The following is a 22,409-nucleotide window of genomic DNA, read 5'->3' on the forward strand; positions in this document are numbered from 1 at the left end:
GTCTGCGGAATGAGACCAAGTGCAATGAGCTATGTAGTAAGCGGGGTTTGGCCTCAGAGAAGGTGCATTTACCTGAGGCAGGACTGAAAGAGTTTACATACGGTAGATCCTTCGAATGTACAGGCTTAACTGCTACAGTTGAGATCAGAGATAAGCAATCCCGGTAAAGCAGGACCTGTATTACTTTATAGTTTTGTTGAGACTCTAATTTGAATTCCATTCCCTGTCAGTCTGGTATGCAAGAGTGAGTCAGGGCTGGTGAGAAGGAAGTACCATGAAATAGCAGTAAAACGGAAGTTAGGTTTGGCATTTAGTTCCTGGAGTCAAACAGATGACTTTGAACCCTAGCTCTGCCACATGATGGCTGTGTGACACTGGGCATGTTGTTCAACCTCTCTGAACCGCTGTATCTTCCTCTGTAAAAGAAAGACAATAACAATAGTGCTTAACTCATAGTGCTGTTATGAAGGTGGAATGAGATAATGCCTATAAAGAACAAAGGGCTCAATGAGCGTTAGCTGTTGTTATAAAAATTGTTATTAATAACCACTAAGAGCAGTGAATGAGCCTTGCCGGCAGCTCAGCGCCCACCTCCCAGAGGCTTTGTTCTTCTCGTCCTTTCTTCCCTTCTGCACTATTAGGGGCATGAAATGTTACAGTCTGTTCCTGAATATGGAGTTTCACAGAGTCCTGGGACATGCTTTTCTGGAGTGCCCGGGATCTGCTGTATAGATCACAGCTCCTGAACAGCCTGGAAAATAATAAATGCTGTGGGTTTCATAGTGTGCTAGATTGTATTTCTGATAACTTTGGACATGTCAGATTGTTCCTCCAAGTCTCTATGACAAAAGAAGGATGTCTGCCCTTTTACCTCCTTGCATTTCAAGAGAATAAAATCCATTAATGGAAAGGAATGCAATATAAAAACAAAGGAATTATTTTTTGAGGTTGTCTATGTCACTACTGCAAAAATTGCTGGTTGCCTATCCAGTATCTCACCTTCTCTTCTTCCTTTTCACGGAGCCTACATTTAGCTCACGGTGGTAATGCACGTTAGCCTGTCTCACAGATGGGTGGCCATACAACGCAATACTGGCTAATAAGGCATAAGCAGAAATTACTGGGTGAGGCATCCCAGAAAGCTTTTTAAAGGAAAAGTCTCAGTATGCATATTGTCAATTTGCCCTCCCTGCCTGGTTCTTCCTAGCTGGTTATTTCTGCCTGGAACTTGGATGTGATGTTGGCGATTGGGCAGCCGTTTGGGAACCAAGAGGTGACAAGTTGAGGCTGAAAGCTAATCCCCAAAGCCGAAAGAGCCTGGATTATTGATGGCATCATGATAACATCATACAAATCATGGACTTCATACACCCATAGTTTCTGTGATATAAGAAAAATAAAACTTTTACAAAGTGAAACCAATGTAACTTCAATTTTCTGATACCTGCCATTAGCTACAATCCTAATACAACCCCCCGCAGATGAAATCTCACCTTCAAATGGCCATATTCTGTAGCTACCTTGCCAGTAAATAGCCCTAACCCTAATCTTTGTCCCCTTTGCCCAGCTAAGTTATCCTTAAATGTCATCTCAGATATCACCCATAAGCTCCTGTTTTCTTGTCTCTTTTCTCTTCACTAAACCAGGAACTGCTTGAAGGCAGAAGTCTACTGGTCTTGTTCTCTATTATAGCCTCACCATAGTGCCTAGAACACAATAGATGCTCAATAAATACTGAATGACATAAAATTGAACATGGTTACAGAGTCAACTTTGAGACCAACCTTTCTTGATCAGAGGCAAAGCAGCAAAACAAAACAAAAGGATCTCAGGACTTCAAACGTGCCAAGAGCCACGGGAGGGGTCAAGCGTTTGTACAGAGAGATAATAAATGTCCAGGAATAAAGGAAATATGTAAAGAAGATTTCTGGGCATGAGGGCCCAGGAGAATGTTGTTTCTTTAGCAGATTGCTTGGAGCATAATGGAAAAGCAATGGGTCCCTCAGGGAGCAATGCAGGACAATTGCCTCATTTCTTCCATGCCCGGGAGAGTGAAGAGAGCAGCTCTCAGCCAGGTAGGAGCCAGGCAACAGTTGGGTTCAAGACTAGGATGTCACTTGAAGAATGAATGTCAAAACAGTTATGGTGAATAGGTCAAGCCTGGCTGACATGACCAAGGAGACTCGTAACCTCCCCATCTTTCCGTAGGGTAAGACTCCCCTAGACCTTCCCTCCAGCAGCACCATCTTCTGGACACTACAGACAGTCACTGTGCGCACGCTCCACGGGCGAACTACAGAAAAGAGCCACCTGAGAGGAGGAAAGGTCAAGAGAACCTGCAGGGTTGGTCTTTGGAGAAGAAACTCCAGGACTCTGGGTGCAAATTTAATTAAAAACGACAACAAAAGCAACAACAACAAACCCAGGGAGCCTTCAGTCAGGTGAGTCTTGGGCCAAATATGCATTTTCATGCAGGGCTGTTTTCAAAACATCCAACAATGATCTCTTTGTTCCTGCCAGTAGGGTCAGCTTTCTTATCTCCCATTGTTATTATCTTCCATAAGAAGGAAGCTAAAGGCCAGAGGCACTTATCCCGTGAAACAATTCAATGTGTGTGTGTGTGTGTGTGTGTGTGTGTGTGTGTGTGTGTGTGTGTGGTTTCGACTTCTCTACTCTTAAAGGGTCATTTCCTAAGGCAGAAATCACGGTGTGTATAGATTTTTCTCTCATTCCGGGCCTGTCCTACAGTGGATCGTTGATAAATATGATGCATGCAGATGACGATATTACACAAGGGAGATGTGGTCTGGAGCCTAAGACGACACCCACCGAGCATCAAGGAAGTAACAGCTATATTCCCACACACCCCGTCACTGATCCAGCTCAAGAGAGATGCAGTGGACTGGCCCCTGCATCACCTCTACCACATCCACTGTCAATGTCCTTGGTTAGGAAGGCTGTCTCTTGACTCAACATAAGCCTATATCACCCGCGGGTGAATTCTTTGCAGCAGACCCATGCGAGGGGAGTCTGCAAGCGTCTAAGAGGACAGAGGTCAACGGAATTAGCCCGAAGATTCCAGACATTAGCTCACAGGTTCGGGCTTACTCTCATGGAAGAACCCTCTCGTCTGAAGTCAGGAACAGCTGTCCAAGGAGTTACTGGTGCAGGCAACCGTGTACAACCACAGTCAATCCGAAATGTTTTACTTAAGGATTTACATTCAACTCGGGGTCTGAAGCGGCTGGATAATAATGTTTACAAAGGACACGAATTTTGGAGAAAACAGGCAGCGTTTGTTTAAAGACATGATGCTGCCTGCCTGCATTCCTGACTCAGGTCACCTGCTATTATTAGTGGTCCTCTGGACAGGTCATGAACAGAGACCTCAGCTCGGGTGGGGGGGTGGGGGGAGGGGAAGTATTTGGAAGTATTTCTCTACCATATCTTCTTTTCTGGAGGGACAATGGGTGACATTCTAAATGTGACTCATTTCTGAAGAGCTTTGTGTTCAAGGAGCTAATTGAAATAAATGCCCATTTTGTAGGTAGAGAAACCTAAGTCTGGATTCGCCCATGAAGCCTGGGACTGTTAGCATACTGGGACCCGCTGGTAGGGAATGTGTGGGTCCACATCTGTCATACGGCAATCCTTAGCCAGATTTATAGTTAAGTTCTCCGTACGAGGTAGGATCTGAGCCTGCCTCGTTCATATTCATTACAACGCCACAGGCCAAATAATATTTTTTTTAAACTCATTGCATGTGAAATCTTGAAATTGAGATGCAAAATTGATAAGCAAAGCTATCTTCTAGGACCAATGTGTGAAGCAGCTACAGCCACCAACCTGGAGGTCTCCTATGGATATATAAGGAAAACATTTGCTTCCTGGTCACCTCTTGGTTTTTCCCAATTAAAGGGACTCCAGGGGCGCCTGGGTGGCTCAGCGGGTTAAGCGTCCCATTGCGGCGCAGGTCATGATCTCACGGTTCGTGAGTTCGAGCCCCGCGTGGGGCTCTGTGCTGCCAGCTCAGAGCCTGGACTCTGCTTCCGATCCTGGTCTCCCTCTCTCTCTGCCCCTCCCTGGCTCGCACTCTGTCTCTCTCAAAAATAAATAAACATTAAAAAAATTTTAAAAAAGGGGGAGGACTCCAGAGTAGTAATGACTTAATCTTAATATCCCTTCTGAGGAGAGGAAGAGATAGTCCACTAGCCCAGTTGCTGGCCCAACGCCTAACAGGGCTCCAGAGTCAAGTCCTGGATTAGCTCCAAGTTTCGAATCCTTGCCAATCAGACGGCCAGAGGGCGGGAGGGGCGGAAGTGTATATTAAGCATTTGATGACTAATATATACAACGTATTTTTGGAAACATTGGTTTCAACCTACTTAGAGAGCCGACGTGTGGGGGAAGATCAAGAACGGGTGTTGAGGCCCTCACCTCCCTCACATGGGAGTTTTCCTCTCCCCAGGGAGCTGCAGATGGCTGCCTGTGAAAAACTCTGAGGCCTCCGTGTGAAGAGGTGATCTCAATTAGTTTTGCATTCTTTCCTCCTGTTGTTTTCCAACTGTGCATAGCATTATCGGCCGAGGGTTCGTCCAGACCTTTTCCTGGGCTTCTTGTGGTGTGGGGGCCACACGGCCTGTGTGGGCAGGTGAAGGCCATTCCCAGTCTGGGAAGCTGAGGGGCTCCCGGAGGCCCCGTAGGACCCACCTGCCCCTTCCCAGCCCTTCTGCTGCCCCACTTCTGTTGTGAACTCACCCTCCCATCCATACACCATCTCACCCCGAGTTTTGGGGGTACTCTTGGCCCGAAACCAGTTCTTGATGAGGAGGTGAGGAAGAGCTGCCGTGTGTTCATGTTCCTTCAAGAGACCACCTCCATTTCCTTCCTTCTCTCTCCACTCTCTTACCCCTCCCCTGTGACGCCCCCGTGGGGAGCAGAACAAGGCCTCTCCCCACAGACGGCCGTCTCCCAATCCTCAGAACCCGGGGACATGTTCCCTTAACATGGCAAAAGGGACTTTGTAGATTTGACTAACTTAAGGATCTTCAGGTGAAGAAATGATTGTAGATTATCCAACTGGGCCCAATGTAGTCGCCAAGTGTCCTTGGAAGAGGGAGGCAGGAAGGCCAAAGCCACAGAGGGAGATGTGATAATGGAAGCAGAGGAGCGAGAGGCAGACAGACAGACAGAAAGAGGAGACAGGGGGAGAGAGAGAGAGGCAGAAAGCAAGCAAGCAAGCAAGCAAGAAAGAGGGAGAGAGAGGGAAAGGGAGAAAGAAAGAAAGAAAGAAAGAGAAAGAAAGAAAAGAAAGAAAGAAAGAAAAAGAAAGAAAGAAAAGAAAGAAAGAAAGAAAGAAAGAAAGAAAGAAAGAAAGAAAAGAAAGAAAGAAAAAGAAAGAAAGAGAGAAAGGGAGAAAGGGAGAAAGAGGGAGAGGGGTGAGAGAGAAAGGGAGAGACAGAGAGAGAGAGAGACAAAGAGATCGACAGAAAGAAAGAGACACGGAGAGAGAGAGAAAGAGACGAAAGGCAGAGACAGGCAGGCGAGAGACTGGAAGATTCTACACTGCTGGCTTTGAAGGTAGGGAATGAGGCCACAGGTCAGGGAAGGCAGGCAGCCTCCAGAAGCTAGGCAAAAGGGAGGGGATTCTCTCCTAGAACCAGAGAGAATTGGCCCTCTCTGACCTGATGTCAGTCCAATGCACCTCTCACTGGACTTCTGGCTCTCAGAACTTTAAGATAAGACATTCGCGTGGCTTGAAGCCCCTGGGTTGGTGATCACTTGTTACAGCAGCGATAGGAAACTCATACAGCTCTCAAACACAAACGTAGGGGGTGCAAATGTCGGGAGCATGGGAATGTGATGTGTAGAGGGAGCTCTCCCTTTTCTCCACCGCTTCTCACCTCCCTCAGCCAGTATGGCCCCAGCCTTGGCCCCTGGCTCTGTGCCAGCATCTGTCAGCATCTGCCTCACTTTGACCTACCCCAGACCCCTTCCCTCCAGACAGGGCCTCTCCTCTCCAGGTCAAACTTCCAGCAAAGGCCACAAATAGACCCCCTCACCCTCTTCTCCTCTGGCCACACCTCCTTCTGGGCAATGAGAAGGGCACCCTAGTTCAGATGCCAACCACAGAGGCAACAACAATAGATGGCAACAACAGAGGGTCAGAGGCAAGCCGCAAACCCGAGTTAGATGTCTTTCACTCAACGTGTTGGGAAGAAAAGTGAGTTTGCTGACATAATTAGCATGGAAACCAAATGCTAAGCATCACACCCAGGCCATTGCCCTGGATGCAAACTTTTTTTTTTTAATGTTTATTTATTTTTGAGAGAGAGAGAGAGAGAGAGAGAGAGTGGGAGCAGGGAGGGGCAGAGAGAGAGGGAGACACAGAATCCGAAGCGGGCTCCAGGAGCTGTCAGCACAGAGCCTGACACGGGGCTCGAACTCACAAACCGCGAGATCATGATCTGAGCTGAAGTCGAACGCTTAACCGACTGAGCCACCCAGGCGCCCCCCTCGATGCAAACTTCTATGTTAGAGAATCTGCCTGTCCTGAAAAACACTCAGATTCACAACCTCAAGTATGTGACCTTTAGAAAAAAACACCGGCACCTACCTCTTGCCCTCATCATGACCAAGGAACCAAGATAAACACCAGCTTCCAAATTTCCTCGTACAAAATAATTGTGGTATTACTGTTCATCCTCCCGTAACCACCTGAAATGTTCTGAGCACCTCATTGCGGAGCAAGACCCGGGGCTGCCCTGAGGCCATCCGCACAGGAATGCCCAGAAATGTGACTATGTAAGTGGACAAAATGAGAGGCAGATAAGTGGAGTGGACCTGCTGCTCGCCACCAGCAGGGGCGGTCACACCATCGGTCTGCCACCGGTGTGTACCCTGGCTGAAAATTTAGCAGAAATTCTCCGAAAGACAGAAGTTTCCTACATTTCTCCTTAATATTCTTATTTTTTTCAATGTTTATTCATTTTTGAGAGAGAGAGAGAGAGAGAGAGAGAGAGAGCAGGGGAGGGGCAGAGAGAGAGGGAAACACAGAATGCAAAGCAGGCTCCAGGCTCTGAGCTGGCAGCACAGAGCCTGATGCGGGGCTTGAACTCACAGACCACGAGATCATGACCCGAGCCCAAGTCGGACGCTTAACCGACTGAGCCACCTAGGCGCCCCTGTATGTTTCTCCTTTTAAAAGTCACTTGGCAATACCTCACATCTCCTTAAAGAACAGTGGGCTTTGTCAATTCCCATACAGAAGAAATCTTAAGAATCATGGACCAAACTGGGAGACATTTTTTTTCTGATGTGAAAAGGTAAGCAATGCCCATCAGGAAATCTTCTGGGGGCCACGAGCCTCAGAGAAAGCTGCTCATCAGACCTTTCCAGGATCTCTGACATTTCAGAACATGCCCATATGAAACAAGCCAGTCCACAAAAGGACAAATATCGTACGATTCCTCTTCTCTTAGGCTCCCAGAGCAGTCAGATTCATCGAGACAGAAAGCAGCATGGTGGTCATCAGGGGCCGGACAGGAGGGAATGGCGAATCTGGGGTTAATAGGTACGGTTTTGATTCTGGAAGGTGAGCAAAGTTCTGGTAATGGATTGTGGTGATGGCTGCACAACTGTGTGAATGCACTTAAATACCACTGAACCGTACTCTTAAAACTGGTTAAAATGGCGAATGTCATGCATATGTTACCATGAGAAAACAGTCCCCCCCCCCCCCCCCCCCGCCCCCACCACACACACACACACCTGCACACCCCACCTCTATCACGGGCTGTTCTCTCACACTGAACCACGGTTATAAACACCTAAAAGGTTTCCTTTGAGCGGATGCTTGCCCTGGCTGCAAAAAAAGAAGACAGAGAAACGGCATCTTGCGGAGCACCCGGCCCCGAGGACGGCCCTGCTCTTGGGAGGCAGGTGAGGCCAGCTGCCCCCGGGAGGGAGGGAGGGCGGCTCGGAGCCAGCCAACCAGGGAGGCCCTACCTTGTCTGAAAGTGCTGCTCGAGATCACAGCGCTGCAGGACCTCGGTGCAGTACTCCGGGAACGGGCAGGTCACCAGCAGCTTGTTGAGAAGCTTGTTGACCAGGATGCTGGACTTCTTGCAATGCTGCAGCACCACAGGCTTACGATCCACGGGGCAGAAGTCCTTCTCCACCAGGAAGCTGGTGAGGCAGAGCGTGCAATAGGTGTGTCCACAGGGAGTGTCCAGAGGGTCCAGCAAAGCCTGCAGGCAGATGTGGCACACGAGGTCATCGTCCACATCTTCCGCGTAGGTGTAGAAGTGGTTTTCCTCAGGGGAGTGGGCTTGGCCACACACCACACACAGGGGTGCAGAGCTGGGGTCAGGGGGACAGGCAGGGTCTGGCTGGCTCATGGTCAACTCGGGAGACAGTATGGCAGGAAACCAGCCCAGGGCAACAGTATTTCCTCCGGAGAAAATCACGATCTTCCAGGAGCCATCCACAGACCTAAAAGAGAACAAGACAGCTGATCTTTGTTTCCATGAGACTGGAGACTAAGCAATGGACTTGACACCCTGCCGCCCGCGGGCGGGGGACTGAGCTGGGATTCAGAAGGCCAGGGCTCACTGCCCCCTCTGGTGACTGACATGACCCTGGGCAAGTGACTTGGCCTCCTTATGCCTCAGTTTACCATCCATCCTGGTGGGAATAACGTTGGCCTTTAACATCCTCGCGCTGGGTGGTAAAAACCATCGGGGACTATCCGGGAAATCCCCAGAGATATAAATTGTTAGTAAAATTAAATTAGACCATAAATTATATAGACTATAAATTAGAGATTTAGAAGTTGCTCTGTCAGATCGGGACAAGAAGAAAAACAGTGAACACTCTAATGGCTTTTTCTTATCTTTCCTCCCAACTTTCTCTAAAACTCAGAGAAGGTAGGACATCAGAGCCTTCAACTCTCGTCAGAAGAAACGAGAACTGGGGAGTCTGTAGCATTTTTACTGTGGTGAGAGCATGTTTCCCTCCATATGCATTTCATTCATTCAATCGGGCATTTGGCAGTTATGTGGGCTCTCCAGCTGTACCGCCTGGGTTCAAATCCCACCACCGCTGTGGGCCAGCCATTTAATCCATAGCTGGAAAATGACGATAACAATAGCCAGCCTCATACAACTATTATGAGGATTGCACAAGATATGCGACAGAGAGCTCTCAGCATCGTATCTGGAATATAGTACATGCTCAGTCAATATTAGCTACTATTTTTTTTAAATTTGTTAACTTTTATTCATTTTTGAGAGACAATTGGGGGAGAGGCAGAGAGAGAGAGGGAGACACAGAATCCAAAGCAGGCTCCAGGCTCTGAGCTGTCAGCACAGAGCCCTACGCCGGGCTTGAACCCACGGGGCTTGAATCACGACCCGAGCCGCGGTCTGACACTTAACTGACTGAGCCACCCAGGTGCCCCAATATTAGTTACTATTTTTACATGCATTTGTTACTGCATTCATTCCAGTCTAGCTCCCTTGACCTAGAAATTGAAAGCTATAGTTCCTACAAGGGGTCTTTTTGTTTCATTTTAACAGTACTCTTTTATTTAATCATATATATATTTCAAAGCAGAATACTATCACACTATGGATTTTCCTCTCGTATAGGTGTCTAAATGATGGAGTTTTTAACGTTCCCGATTAACATCTAGGATGTCTCTTGGAATCATTCCATAAATGTTTTTTGAGCGCCAGCTCTGAGCTAGGTAGTAAGCTGGGTGTGGAGGAGACCTTCAAGAGAGCTTTAAAAACACACTGCTGCTCTCGTGGGGTCACCAGTCCAGGGGACACAGACGGCACAAGTAACCGGAAGTGTGCGCGAGGTAACCCTGGGTCATCTCTCATGAGAATTAAGAACCCCATGGGGTCCCCTGGTGGTTCAGTGAATGAAGCGTCTGAGTCTTGATCTCAGGGTCCTGAGTTCAGGCCCCGCGTTGGGCTCTGCGCTGGCCGTGAAGCCTACTTAAAAATAAAATTAAAAATCCTGCACCCTCCCCCACCCCCCTTCAACGTTCTTCATTTTGGGAAGTAAATGAAAAGACGGCAAGCGTTCCACAAGAGCATAAAGACACATGAGTAACCTAAGAGGAAACTAGCTGCATTTGGAAATATGGCACACCAGAGTCATAAACTGTGTTATATCTTTTTTCTTTTCCAAATTAAGTCCAAGGTTGTTTGTAGGAGTACAGCCTTATCTCCAAAAGAAAATACATGGACTTCAAGCTTTCAGTGGGTCAGCTTCGTGTTTACATTTCTGTCCTGTGCTAATGTGCCTGAAAGAACACTCTGGTCAGAAGGTTGAAATAAAATGCCCTGAATGTGAAAACACTTAGATCATAGCATTTGATTTAGCATCAAAAGAGAACACAGAAGACTAAGGTAGAGATTGCAGAAGGGGGTGAAGTGGTTTCTAGTCAAATTTCATGGAAACATACACAGCTGCTATTTGTCCTCAGGCTGATAGAAGGTACTGGAACCACACAGGAAATGCTTTAAGTGGCATGAAAAACAGTCCAAAAATAAACATGAAAACGGAAACGGGCCACCCGAAAGATTATCATCCACTAGAGGAAAAAAAAAAAAGTTCACATATTTTGAACTTTGACAAGAGTTTTGTCAAATCTTCCCACGTGTTTGGGTCCTCTCCATTCCTCCTCCCTGTGCTATACTGAAAAGTGATAGGAATGCAGCTGTCGCTCTGGTCTTACCACTGAAAAAACAGCTTCCCATTTCTGGGCCATGCCTTTATGGGTGAAATGGTGGGACTGGACCAGATGTTTGGTTTTCAGACTGTGTTCTAGAAAGTGGCAGGTGCCTGAGAGCCTTCCAGGGGAGGGACGGAAGGAAGGCAGGTGGGGTAGAGATTTGCCCACTTCTCCACCCCACCCAGTCCCAGCTCCATTTTTATGTCTCTGACACATCAATTTCCTTATTGGTAGAAGAGCCCTAGCTTAAAAAAAAAAAAAAAAAAAAAAAAGCAAGCCACCAGATCGATACTATAAAATCTCTTTCAGAAACAGAGTTTCAGCACAGAGGATTCTGTGTTAATAAAGCAGAGGGTTTTGCTTTGTTTTGGGCAGTTGGCTTTTGGGAGAATCTTTTTTTCTTTGCTTTCTGACAAGTTTTGAGCATTTACCATGTGCCCGGCACTGTACTTGGGGGCCTTATATACAGTATGTTATTTAATCCACACAAATCCCCAGGGTTGTTCGGTTTTGTTCGTTTTCATTTAAAAAAAAATTCTGTTTTAGTGTTTATTTATTTTTGACAGAGAGAGAGACACAGAGCATGAGCAGGGGAGGGGCAGAGAGAGAGGGAGACACAGAATCTGAAGCAGGCTCCAGGCTCCAAGCTGTCAGCACAGAGCCCGTCGCAGAGCTTGAACTCACAGACTGCAAGAGCATGACCAGAGCCGTAGTCTGATGCTGGACTGACTGAGCCACCCAGGTGCCCTTTGTTTGTTTTCATTTAACAGATGAGGAAGCTGAAGTGTGTGACATGTAAGTAACTTGCCAGTTACACCAAAAAAGAAACAAACCAAGAAATGGTGCTGACTCTAGTTTGGGTTCCTATTTTGCTACATTGTGGCCACGCATCTCCCCCCCCCCCCCCATCATCATGACTTCGTTGGAATGCAACTAAGCAAATAGAAGAGCCCCAGGAAATTGGGTTTAAAAATCTCTTTAGGACCATTGCGAATAGGTTTTTCCAAGGCTCTGATTAAAAATATTCTTTGACTTTACTGAGTGCCAAAATGGTGGACACTAAATGAATGGAACAGGTAAACAAAACCGGCAAGGTTCTAGCTCCAGCCCCAATTCTTTTTTCTTTCCTTTCCTGTTTTTCTGAGAGAAATTTGAATTCCCTGGCACTTGCCCATACGAGTACACCAGATCCTTAACATAATATTAGCGTAAACACTGCTGTTGGTATTTTCCAACTTTGCTTTAGACTAAATAAAGCCTATATGAATAGACACAGATTATGAGATAATTGGCCAAAAAAAGCAAAAAAGCAGTCTGGGCTCTAAAGAAAGAACTAGGTAGGCTTTTAAAAATATGACTAATGGGGTGCTTGGATGGTTCAGTTGGTCAAGTGTCCCGTTCGTGGTTTCGGCTCAGGTCATGATCTCACAGTTCGTGGGTTTGAGCCTCACCTTGGGCTCTGAGCCGATGGTGCAGAGCCTGCCGGGGATTTTTCTGTCCTCTCTCCCTCTCTCTTCCCCTCCCCTGTCCCCTCTTTCTCTTTCTCTCTCAAAAATAAATACACTTAAAAAAAAAAAAAGAAAAATTATGATTAATGGGCACCTGGGTGGCTCAGTTGGTTGAGTGTCTGACTCTTGGTTTTGGCTCAGGTCATAATCTCATGGCTTCATGGGTTCAAGCCCTGCCTTGGGCTCTGAGCTGACAGTGTGGAGCCTGCTTGGGATCCTCTCTCTCACCCTCTGTCTCTGCCCCTCCCCCACTTGTGCTGCCCCCGTCTCTCTCAAAATAGACTTAAACAAATTTTTAAAAATAAAAAAATACCATGAACATTATTTATGCAAGGTTTCTTGTTTCCAGTTTACATCTTATAAACCTGTATGATGTATCATGTTTTTAAGACATGAACTGAGAAGAAATGATCAAAGATCATTAAGGCTTGAAAGGTAAATGATTTTTCCTTCCAAATGTCAGCGAGAGGGCTTGTTAGCTGAGTCCATCTGTTATCGAGTGTACCAGCCCTCGGCACTTCTGGCCCTGGCGTTTTTGCAGTTTGGAGAAAGAGAAGGGAAGTAGATTTCCTCCTTGGGTGTATATGGGGGGCTGGGTAGGAGTGGGGATGAAAATCTTACACTTCCTCAGTAGACCCCTATGGTGGCTTAGGAACCATCTTTTCTGTCTTTCCTGTGATTTGGGGTGCAATAGAGGCCCAAGATGACTTTTAGACATACAGGTGGCCTACCAACGCAGTGGTGAAAAGTGCCAGGAAAACTCAAAATCTCCATCTCTCTCCTCAATCCCTGCTTCCTTTCTTCCGCCACTTTGTGGTCATGCCCGACACTTGTACAGAAGTTCTTCGACCTAACTTTCAAATTCTAAAACTTCGGTGGCTGACAACAGAGATGCATTCCAGAGCAAAGTGAGTCGGCACTGTCTGCAAGCAAAGAAGGTCGTTAGAGGTCATATGTATACGGTCACCTGCACTAAAAATCTGACAGTCTTAAGAACAGCCCTTGGGGTACAACCTGTTTGGAAATGGAAAATTGTCTGCATGAAATAACCTACCAGAACAATGGAGTCCCTGGTGTGCTACTATTCTGCTAATTCTCCTTTAAATGTACACTGGCTTTATAAAAGATGGTTACCCAAGGTGACCTTGATAAACCATATAATGCACTGGAAAGGTAATGGATAACCATATCCCTTGGCAGGCTGCGCTGACAATGTCACAGTTTCTTCTTACTCCAAGGACAAGACTTGACTCCAGAGCTTCCCCTGGATGGCTGCATGAGTCACACTTTCACAACAATAGTAATGGGACTTCATATTATCAAAAAGAATTCATCTTATAGTCCATGGCAGCGTGCCCCACATCGGGACTTTAACCTTGAGAAAGACGAAACATTGAGCCATAGATTCTTGGTGTTGAAAGGGAGCCTTGAGAGAAGGTCCCTAAATGAAACAGGCCTTTATTACCTTATAAAATAGATCATCCTGCTTTGGAGAGCTCTAACTACTAGGGGGGACAGTCCATATACAGAGCAAAAATTTGCCTCTCTAAAACGAAAAAAAAATCCCTCTCTAGAACTCACCAACCCCTCCATGGGGGCCAGATGTATCCCAGGAGCTACTTAGAATATATTAAATTCCTTAAGTCCTTTAATTGTTGGACACCTTTTTCCTCCCCCGGGGCCAGCGGCCTTGGGCTATGTGGCATTCCTTCAAGTTTCCATATACTCTGCGAAGCTGACCATCCTCTGCAACTTTCCAGATTATTCAGTGTCCCTCCTACGAGGTATGGGTAGAATGAGCCCCAAAACTCTAGGATATAGTGGAATGGAGTAACGGCATTCAGAGCCTAGGACTGTGTCTGCTTTCTTGGTGGCAGTAGAAGGCCATTGCTGTCATTGCTGATCTGCCCTGCTGCAAGACTGAGATACCGCCCTGAGGCCTGGAGAAAGCTATTAGCAATTCTTGAGCACCGAGAAGGAAAAAAAAAAAAAAATCCAGAGTAATAAAGTATAAAAGTAGCAGCTAGGGACACAGTTTAGAAAATGCAAAGATATTTAGTGGTATTAGGTGGATTTATATAAACAGAAATTCCTCCGTGGCTAAACAGTTTGGTATTGGAATCCTCAGTGTATAACCCAATCCCAAGAATGAGTGGTATTTGAGGTTTGGGAGTCTCCCATTTGTTTATAAGCATTCCTATATTTTGATAAATGGTGATCTAGAATGTACTGACAAAATGAACACGAGAAAAGAGACATGGAAACCATTTAAACAAATGGCAAATCGGAGACAATTTTTTTTTTCCCATCCAGAACATAACATCGATTAACTGTCACTGATATTCAGTAATAAATGAAAAAGTTAAAAAAGCGACAGGCCACGGGCAGCCAATGGAAGGGCCATGAGATGAACTGAAAGTCCTAAAGCTCTGGATGATCCTCAGAAAGGGAAGGAAGGAAGGAAGGAAGGAAGGAAGGAAGGAAGGAAGGAAGGAAGAAAGAAGAAAGGAAGGAAGGAAGAAAGAAGAAAGGAAAGAGAAGAGAAGAGAAGAGAAGAGAAGAGAAAAGAAAAGAAAAGAAAAGAAAAGAAAAGAAAAGAAAAGAAAAGAAAAAAGAAAAGAAAAGCAAAAAGAACTTCTGGTGCACAAGTACCAGAAAAGGAAAAGTGTCTGAGGTGGTGTCCTAGTCACCTGGCACCATTAGCTGAGCAGTCACTGAGGGCTCATACAAAGGAGGAAGATTTCAAACAAGAAGAAAAAAGTGTAATCTGAAGCCAGGCCCCAAAATGATCACTGGATGACTGGATCCCGAAAGAGCACTGTTTCGAGCGCCTATCAGTCAAGTGACACAAACATTCTCTCCAGCAAGGCCACCACCACTATGTAAACAGCGTGGGGCTCTGCCCTACCCTCGCTGTGTTTGCTTCCTAATTTTTGCTGGCTTATTTCATGTTTTTTTTTCAAAATCTCCTAATCCCTTTCCCCAACCCTAATGTTTTACACAAACACATAAAGACTGAGGGGGCGCCTGGGGGGCTTGGTTGGTTAAGCATCTGACTTTGGCCTAGGTCATGATCTCACTGTTCCCGAGTTCGAGCCCCGCGTTGGGCTCTGTGCCGACAGCTCAGAGCCTGGAGACTGCTTCAGATTCTGTGTCTCCCTCTTTCTGTGCCCCTCCCCCGCTCACGCACGCTCTCGCGCTCTCTCTCTCTCTCAAAATAAATAAAAATTAAAAAAAAAAAAACACATAAAGACTGAGAACCCCTATACCAGATGATTTCTGAAGTAACTTTTAGGTTCTAGAAACTGAGCTGAAGGTGTTTCATCGTTGATGATGCTTTGCAATTTGGATGAAGCTATGCAGGCTGGTTCAGAACTTGGTTCATGCTGGTCACTGAGGCCACACCTCAGCACAGAGATCACAGTCATTCAGGAACCTCATCCTGGACTGTGGAGACCAGAAATACACTCATGTGGGAATCAAATGGAATAGTGCTGGTAAATTCTTCACGTCGATGGCCTCATTCTCTTTCTAAACAATTATCTGTGGGTGTATTTGTCTAACAACTGCCCTGGCACTGGCTGGAACTCCTAAATTAGATTACTGGAGGGAAAGCAATTGTCAAAGTTAGGGCAAGCTCTTCGTCTATTAAACAAAGTACATTTATAATTACACTTTACAGATAAACTGTGTGCAACTTGGAGATATCAATAACGTGCCATCAATTCTTTTATAAATACCAACTGTGAACTAAGAGGATGGATGAATGCTCCGTGGGCTATTCCTTAGCTTACAGACACATCAGTAATAGGGAGGAATTAAGTGCTTTAGTGACCTGAATTAAAACGGTCACACATGAAATAAAAACTGTCTTTTAACTTACGAGGGTTTGAAGTGGGGGCTGAGGAGGCAGGGGAGTCATATACCTTGCAGAGGAAAAGGAGAGAGAACACAAAGAAGGCAGGTGCTTATGGACTGTTGCAAAGGTCAGGGTTCATTCTGAATCTACTTAATATCTAAATCAACGATCCCCAAGAGGGAGTAAGCAATTCATTAATTGGATCACTGAAAGATACTTGCCTGCATAGTGTTGCCACCACTAGAAAGGACAAATATATAAAGTGGTCTTTAAAGAGGTCGAAATATCTTCAGGAAATTAAAGGAGAATTGAACTAAAAGGAGACCATGTCTGGAGTCAATGACTGAGAATGTAGATAGTCAGGAAGTGGGAAGAACAAGAAAAGCAGTTAAGTGAAAAGCGTCCCAAGTGGCTAGCCAATCAAGTTCTAGAAGCCCAGGGAAGATTTTTACAAGCTGGTTGGAGAAGAGCTTTGTCTCCCTTGACTAAAGATTTACTGCTTTTCCCCTGGGTGTCATGGCACCCCTTTCATACTTGGGTTTCTTTGTAAGAACTCTGTCCCAGAAAAGATGTCCTTTCGTTTCCTGGTCTATCAACATGGTGAGATGGAGCTGACCCCCTGCCAACAACAAAAATGAAGGCAGAGTATTTTGTGTTAACCAAGGGTTCTGTTCATGCAAAGAAGCGCCATAGGATCCTGGGAAGAGATAATTTCAGAGGAGAAATGTGGGGAAGCAAGCTGACATTCTTCCACCCAAGGCTGAAAAACATATTCGGGATTTTTTTTAAAACAGATAACCATGGGGCGCCTGGGTGGCTCAGTCGGTTGGGCGTCTGACTTCAGCTCAGGTCACGATCTCGCGGTCTGTGAGTTCGAGCCCCGCATCGGGCTCTGTGCTGACAGCTCAGAGCCTGGAGCCTGTTTCAATTCTGTGTCTCCCTCTCTCTGACCCTCCCCCGTTCATGCTCTGTCTCTCTCTGTGTCAAAAATAAATAAACGTTAAAAAAAAAAAAATTGAAACAGATAACCAAGTTTTACAGAGTGAAAGACAAGGTGAAGGAAGATATTTGAATTCTCACCATTGTTTCTGCTGTTTTTCAATTCTATGTATGTTCGTTGATCACCTATTATATGCCTGGCATTTGTCTTAGATTCTGGGGGAGCTCCCACTGTGGTAGGGTTCCCCTCCCTAAGGAAAGCAAAAGGAAAAAACACCTAAAGGCCACCTGGTTATACACGTACGTGACAACATCCCTCAGGACCCTGTGTCATGCGACCAGTTAATCAGACTACATGTTTGTATGTTACCATTATGGGAGACAAAGAAACAGAAAATATATAAAAAACTATGCCATGTGGCGTTCAGGGCTCAGTTCTTTGGGCACGAACCCAACGGAGCGGTGCCGGCAGGAATAAAGTTGTTTCCTGGAAAGAAAAGCCTCAGCGTCCCGACTCTCTGTGCGAGAATCCTGCTACACCATAGGGAATTCAATGTTATCCTCAGCGAGTGTAAGTCTAATTAGAAAAATGGAGCTTACATATAGAAGAAAAATTCGAAAGCACTGCAAAAAAAGAACATATTGAGTATGGCAAGGGGTATGATCCCCCCCAAATAGGAGCCAGGGACAAGTTTTGGAGACAAAGAGACAAGAGAACAGTATAATGTGACCCGGAATGGCCAGGAAAGTTCATGGAATAGTTGGGCCTCAGGGCACATCATCAAAGCTTCATGGTATATGGACAAGTGGGAAGAAATCAAGGTAGGGGAAGAACGTGAGCAAATCCCCCAGTCGAGGAAGAGAAATACACATGCCAGTGTTTGGTCACATGATGATCTGTCTCTGAGATTTTAGAATTACCTTTGAAGAAATCACAGGACTTTGAGTTGGGTAAGAATCTTAGCTTCTCCCCAAGTATAGGAATCCTCTTTACAACGTGGCTGTGAGCTGGCCTACCAGCTTCTGCCCGAAACACCTACAGTGATGGGGAGCTCATCAGCTTCCCAACAGCCGAATGCTTTCCTTTTGTTACCTTGACCTTGCCGTGTGACACAGATCACAGTCACTCCCTTTAAACATGGCAGCCACCCCGAATTAAAGACAGGATGGGTGGTTTCTCTCCTGTCTCTTCTTTTTGTCTCTGGTTCTTTCCGTTGTCTTCCTGGGGAGTCGACCCAGGGTAAAGGGTCCGCCCAGGGTACTCGCTAGTTTGTTAAAGTCCCTTTGAAAACATGACAGCGGGAAGTGGACACTTATCCAGTTGTGGTTTAGTGGTTCAGTGGAGCGGTTGTTTCTTAACCAGGATACTACTTGTCTTTAAAAGCAATGGAGGACAGCCGTTGCTGATTTGCTTTTGTAGATACATCAGGCTATTGACCAAAAACACTCAATAGGTCTTTAAAACATAAAACACTACTGTGCCTTGAACGTAGAAATAAATGGTGGTAAGTGGTGTCAATTCTAACTCTCCTTACCTATTTAATGACCAATATTTCAGCCTCCACACAGACAGGGAATCACTCCATGAGTAGTGGGAGGAGCCTGCATATGTAAGTGCCAGTTAGGGGGTATAGCAGGTAGAATGATGGCCCCCCCCAAAAGATATGGCCCTGTCCTAACCTGCAAAAGCTTTGAATGTGACTTTAATTAAATAAAGGTCTTTGAAGATGTCATTAAGTTAAGAACCTTGAGATGAGATCATCCTGGATTATCTAAATTACCTTAAATCCTATGACAAGTGTCTTCATAAGACACAGATGAAGAGAACACACACACAGGAGACGGTGATAGGAAGACAGAGGCAGAGATCACGGTTATGCAGCCACAGGCCTTGGAATGCCTGGAGGTACCAGAAGCTGGAAGAAGCAAGGGAGGATTCTTCCCTGAAGCCTTTTGAGGAAGTGAGTTTCTGCCAATACCTTCATTTCAAACTTCTGGCCCCCAGAAATGCAACAGAATAAATTTTGTTGTTTTAAGCCACCGGGTTTATGGTGATTTGTTACAGCAGCCTTGGGAAAGTAACCCAGAAGGCTATGTATTTCTAGGGGCATTCTCCCAGGACTGAGGGAAATATCCCCAAAGATCCACACCAACACTTCTCTCCGTAGCTTAAGGAAATGGAAAATAGGCTGGGATGGCAGCCATTTAGACTGCTCCATTCTTTTTTCTTTTTTCTTTTTTCTTAACGTTTATTTATTATTGAGAGAGAGAGAGAGACAGAGTGAGATCAGGGGAGGGGAGGGGCAGAGGGAGAGGGAGACACAGACTCTGAAGCAGGCTCCAGGCTCTGAGCTGTCAGCACTGAGCCCATCGCGGGGCTCGAACTCACGAAACGTGAGATCATGACCTGAGCTGAAGTCAGATGCTCAACTGACTGAGCCACCCGGGCGCCCCTAGACTGCTCTGTGCTTAGGGATGGCAGTTCTGCCCTAGTATAAAAATGTAATAACTTCTTTCAATCCACTACTAAGCTGGAATACTGATGTCTTCTGCGATGACAATTACACCAAATTTGCCAGGGCCCCAAGACTACAGATGGAATAGCTGAGTTTGTGTGTGTTGTAGAAAACATAGTACACACATAACAACAATACTTAATGAGGAGTTTGAAAACACGAGGTGACTCATGTATTAATGCAGGAGCCAAAACGTGCAGCGTTCTAGTCAAAAAAGGCCACGTGACTGACAAACGCAGTCATAAGCCAGCTATGCAAATCATCTCCCAGATAGCAATGGCATGTTTCCACCTCACCATCATGCAGTGCTGTTGCCATGCGCTGTGCCAAGAGGCTATTAAAGAAAATTCTTGGAGAGTTTCCATTCTGCTGTTGGTGAAGTCTTTTGTGTGCCTGTGACAAACGCATCAAACATAAGAAGCAAATAAGAGTCACTGGAAAATCATGGTGGAATTTGAATCCACACATTCCAAGGCACAAATGAATGATGTAAAAAACAAAACAGAACAATAACAACAACAACAACATCCCTGGTTAACTGGGACAGTACCTACTGCCACGGTTAAAAGTGTACTGGTTAACCTACTATGTCAAAGAGCATGGCTCCCACGAGCAAGCACCTTTCTTTTAGAAAGGCAGAGGAAGAAGATCAGGGATGAAAAGGATAGAAATGAAGGGATTCTCATAAAAACTACAAATCTCAAATCTGGAGGCCATCTTGTCTACTCCCTACCTGAAGCAGGATTCGTTTCTTCCCCCTCCTTTTTAGAATACGGTAGAAAATACAACATAATCATTATTACTACGTAATGAGTAGTTCACTAGATGCAAGATACTGTGCTGGGTGCTTTACATGTATTTTCTCACTTAATTGTTGGAGTAATGCTACGAGATCAACGATAACCTTCACTTTAGAGATGAATATAGGATCTGCTGAAGAAACACGAATTCTCTCTGGTATTCATTCATTCTTTTAGCAACACATACCAGGCACATATAAATATGCCAAATAAACAAATGCACCAAAAAACGATCACCATCAGTGACGGAGATCTCAGTACCCCAAAAGGCAACCTCCTGGATTTTTGGACAGCTCTAATTCTTAAGAAAATTCTTTCTTATATTGATGAGCTGTGTGTCTCCAGATAACTAAGCAATAGGTCACTATGGTGTCATTGTTCACTCGGAACAAAATGAGATTAGAGGAAATGGTGAATGTAAGAGGTTCACAGGAAGCGACCAACATTTTCTGTTTCTGATTTCAGCTAAGTGCACTTTTTATACTTACCAACTTGCATGGTTTTCATGTTGACCCTTAGTCCCTGGGGAGAGCAGATAGCTAAATCCCATTAACCCAGGAAGAGAGATGTGGTCTTCCTTCCAGATAGTTTTGAAAAGCCCTTGATAGTTTAGAGGCACTGTCAGAGGACCATAAATATGCCACCCACATAAAAGTGAGTCTACACGATGCCAGCACGTAAACATCAGGCATAGTTCTGTGTCATCACCAGGAGATCCGTGAATAGATGAGCTCCATGAATACTGACGTGATGAGGCAGACACATTTCAGAGCCTCCCTTGTACGTGCTCTCTTGGCAGGCATTTTACATGGCCTTTCAAGAAGTCAGAATCCCAGCAGACCCTATTTCTGCACTCTAAGTGAGGAATTCACATCCAGTAGGGAGACACCGGAGGCCAGGAAGCTAGGAATCACTGCTCCAGGAGAATCCATTGTTTATTTACCTCACAGAGTCCTACTGCCACAGGTCTGCAAAAGACCAGGCATTTCAACGGGCAGCCACCCTACCCTGGAGCTCCAAGATAAACAAGATAATCTTTGTTAACAGGTTTTCTTTCCAAACCTTCGGGGAGGGAGGGGGCTTTCGGGAAATCTGTTTTTCTCAAAGAGCCTTTGGCCCTCAACTTACTACTGTTTCCAACGTTATTATGTCCAAACTGTAGCACGACCCAAGAAGTCTAACTTTAGCCAATATAATAATTGTTTTCCACACGGGCACACCTCAGAGACAGTGTGGGTTCCGTTCCAGACCACCACAAAAAAGCGAGTATTGCAATAAAGCAAATATTGTAATAAAGCGAGTCCAATGAATTTTTTGGTTTCCCAGTGCATATAGGAGTTATGTTTGCACTACACCACAGTCTATTAAGTGTGCAATAGCATTATGTCTAAAAAAAAAAATGATGTATATACCTTAATTTAAAAATACTTTATTGCTAGGGGCTCCTGGGTGGCTCAGTCAGTTAAGCTTCTGACTCTTGATTTCTGTTCAGGTCGTGATCTCACGGTTTGTGGGATCGAGCCCCACGTGGGGCTCTGCACTGACATTGTGGAGCCTGCTCCGTATTCTCTCTCCCTTTCTCTCTGCCCCTCCCCCACTCACGCTTGCATGCACCTGTGCTCTCCCTCTCTCTCTCAAAATAAAAAACTTTACTGCTAAATAATGCTGTCATCTGAGCTTCCAGTGAGTCGTAATCATTGATCACAGATCACCATAACAAATCCGATAGTGATGAAAAGTCTGAAATACTGTGAGAATTACCAAAATGTGACACAGCAACATGAAGGGAATAAACGCTGTTGGAAAAACGGCACCGATAGACTTGCTGGAGGGAGGCTTGCCACAACCCTGTAATTTGTAAAAAATGCAATATCTGCAAAATGCAATAAAGCTAAGTATGCCTGTGTATAATATAACAAGAGATATATGCCTGTGTATAATATAACAAGAGAGATATGCCTGTGTATCATATAACAAGAGATATATGCCTGTATATAACAAGAGATATATGCCTGTGTATAATATAACAAGAGATATATG

At 45.4% G+C, this 22,409-nt stretch overlaps 1 protein-coding gene across 1 annotated transcript in view; it reads right to left on the bottom strand.

The window, feature by feature from the left end:
• Positions 1–22,409, bottom strand: part of LNX1 (ligand of numb-protein X 1) — a 51,484-nt gene that overhangs the window by 24,733 nt on the left and 4,342 nt on the right. Inside the window, exons 2-3 of the mRNA XM_049630014.1 lie at positions 8,008–8,493; positions 6,718–6,904 (exon numbers count right to left, since the gene is read on the bottom strand). Of these exons, the coding sequence (XP_049485971.1) occupies positions 6,718–6,904; positions 8,008–8,399 (579 nt within the window). The 5' untranslated portion in view covers positions 8,400–8,493. The remainder of the gene's footprint in view (positions 1–6,717; positions 6,905–8,007; positions 8,494–22,409) is intronic.

Source organism: Panthera uncia, chromosome B1 (assembly GCF_023721935.1).
Source record: "Panthera uncia isolate 11264 chromosome B1, Puncia_PCG_1.0, whole genome shotgun sequence".
Lineage (NCBI taxonomy): Eukaryota > Metazoa > Chordata > Mammalia > Carnivora > Felidae > Panthera > Panthera uncia.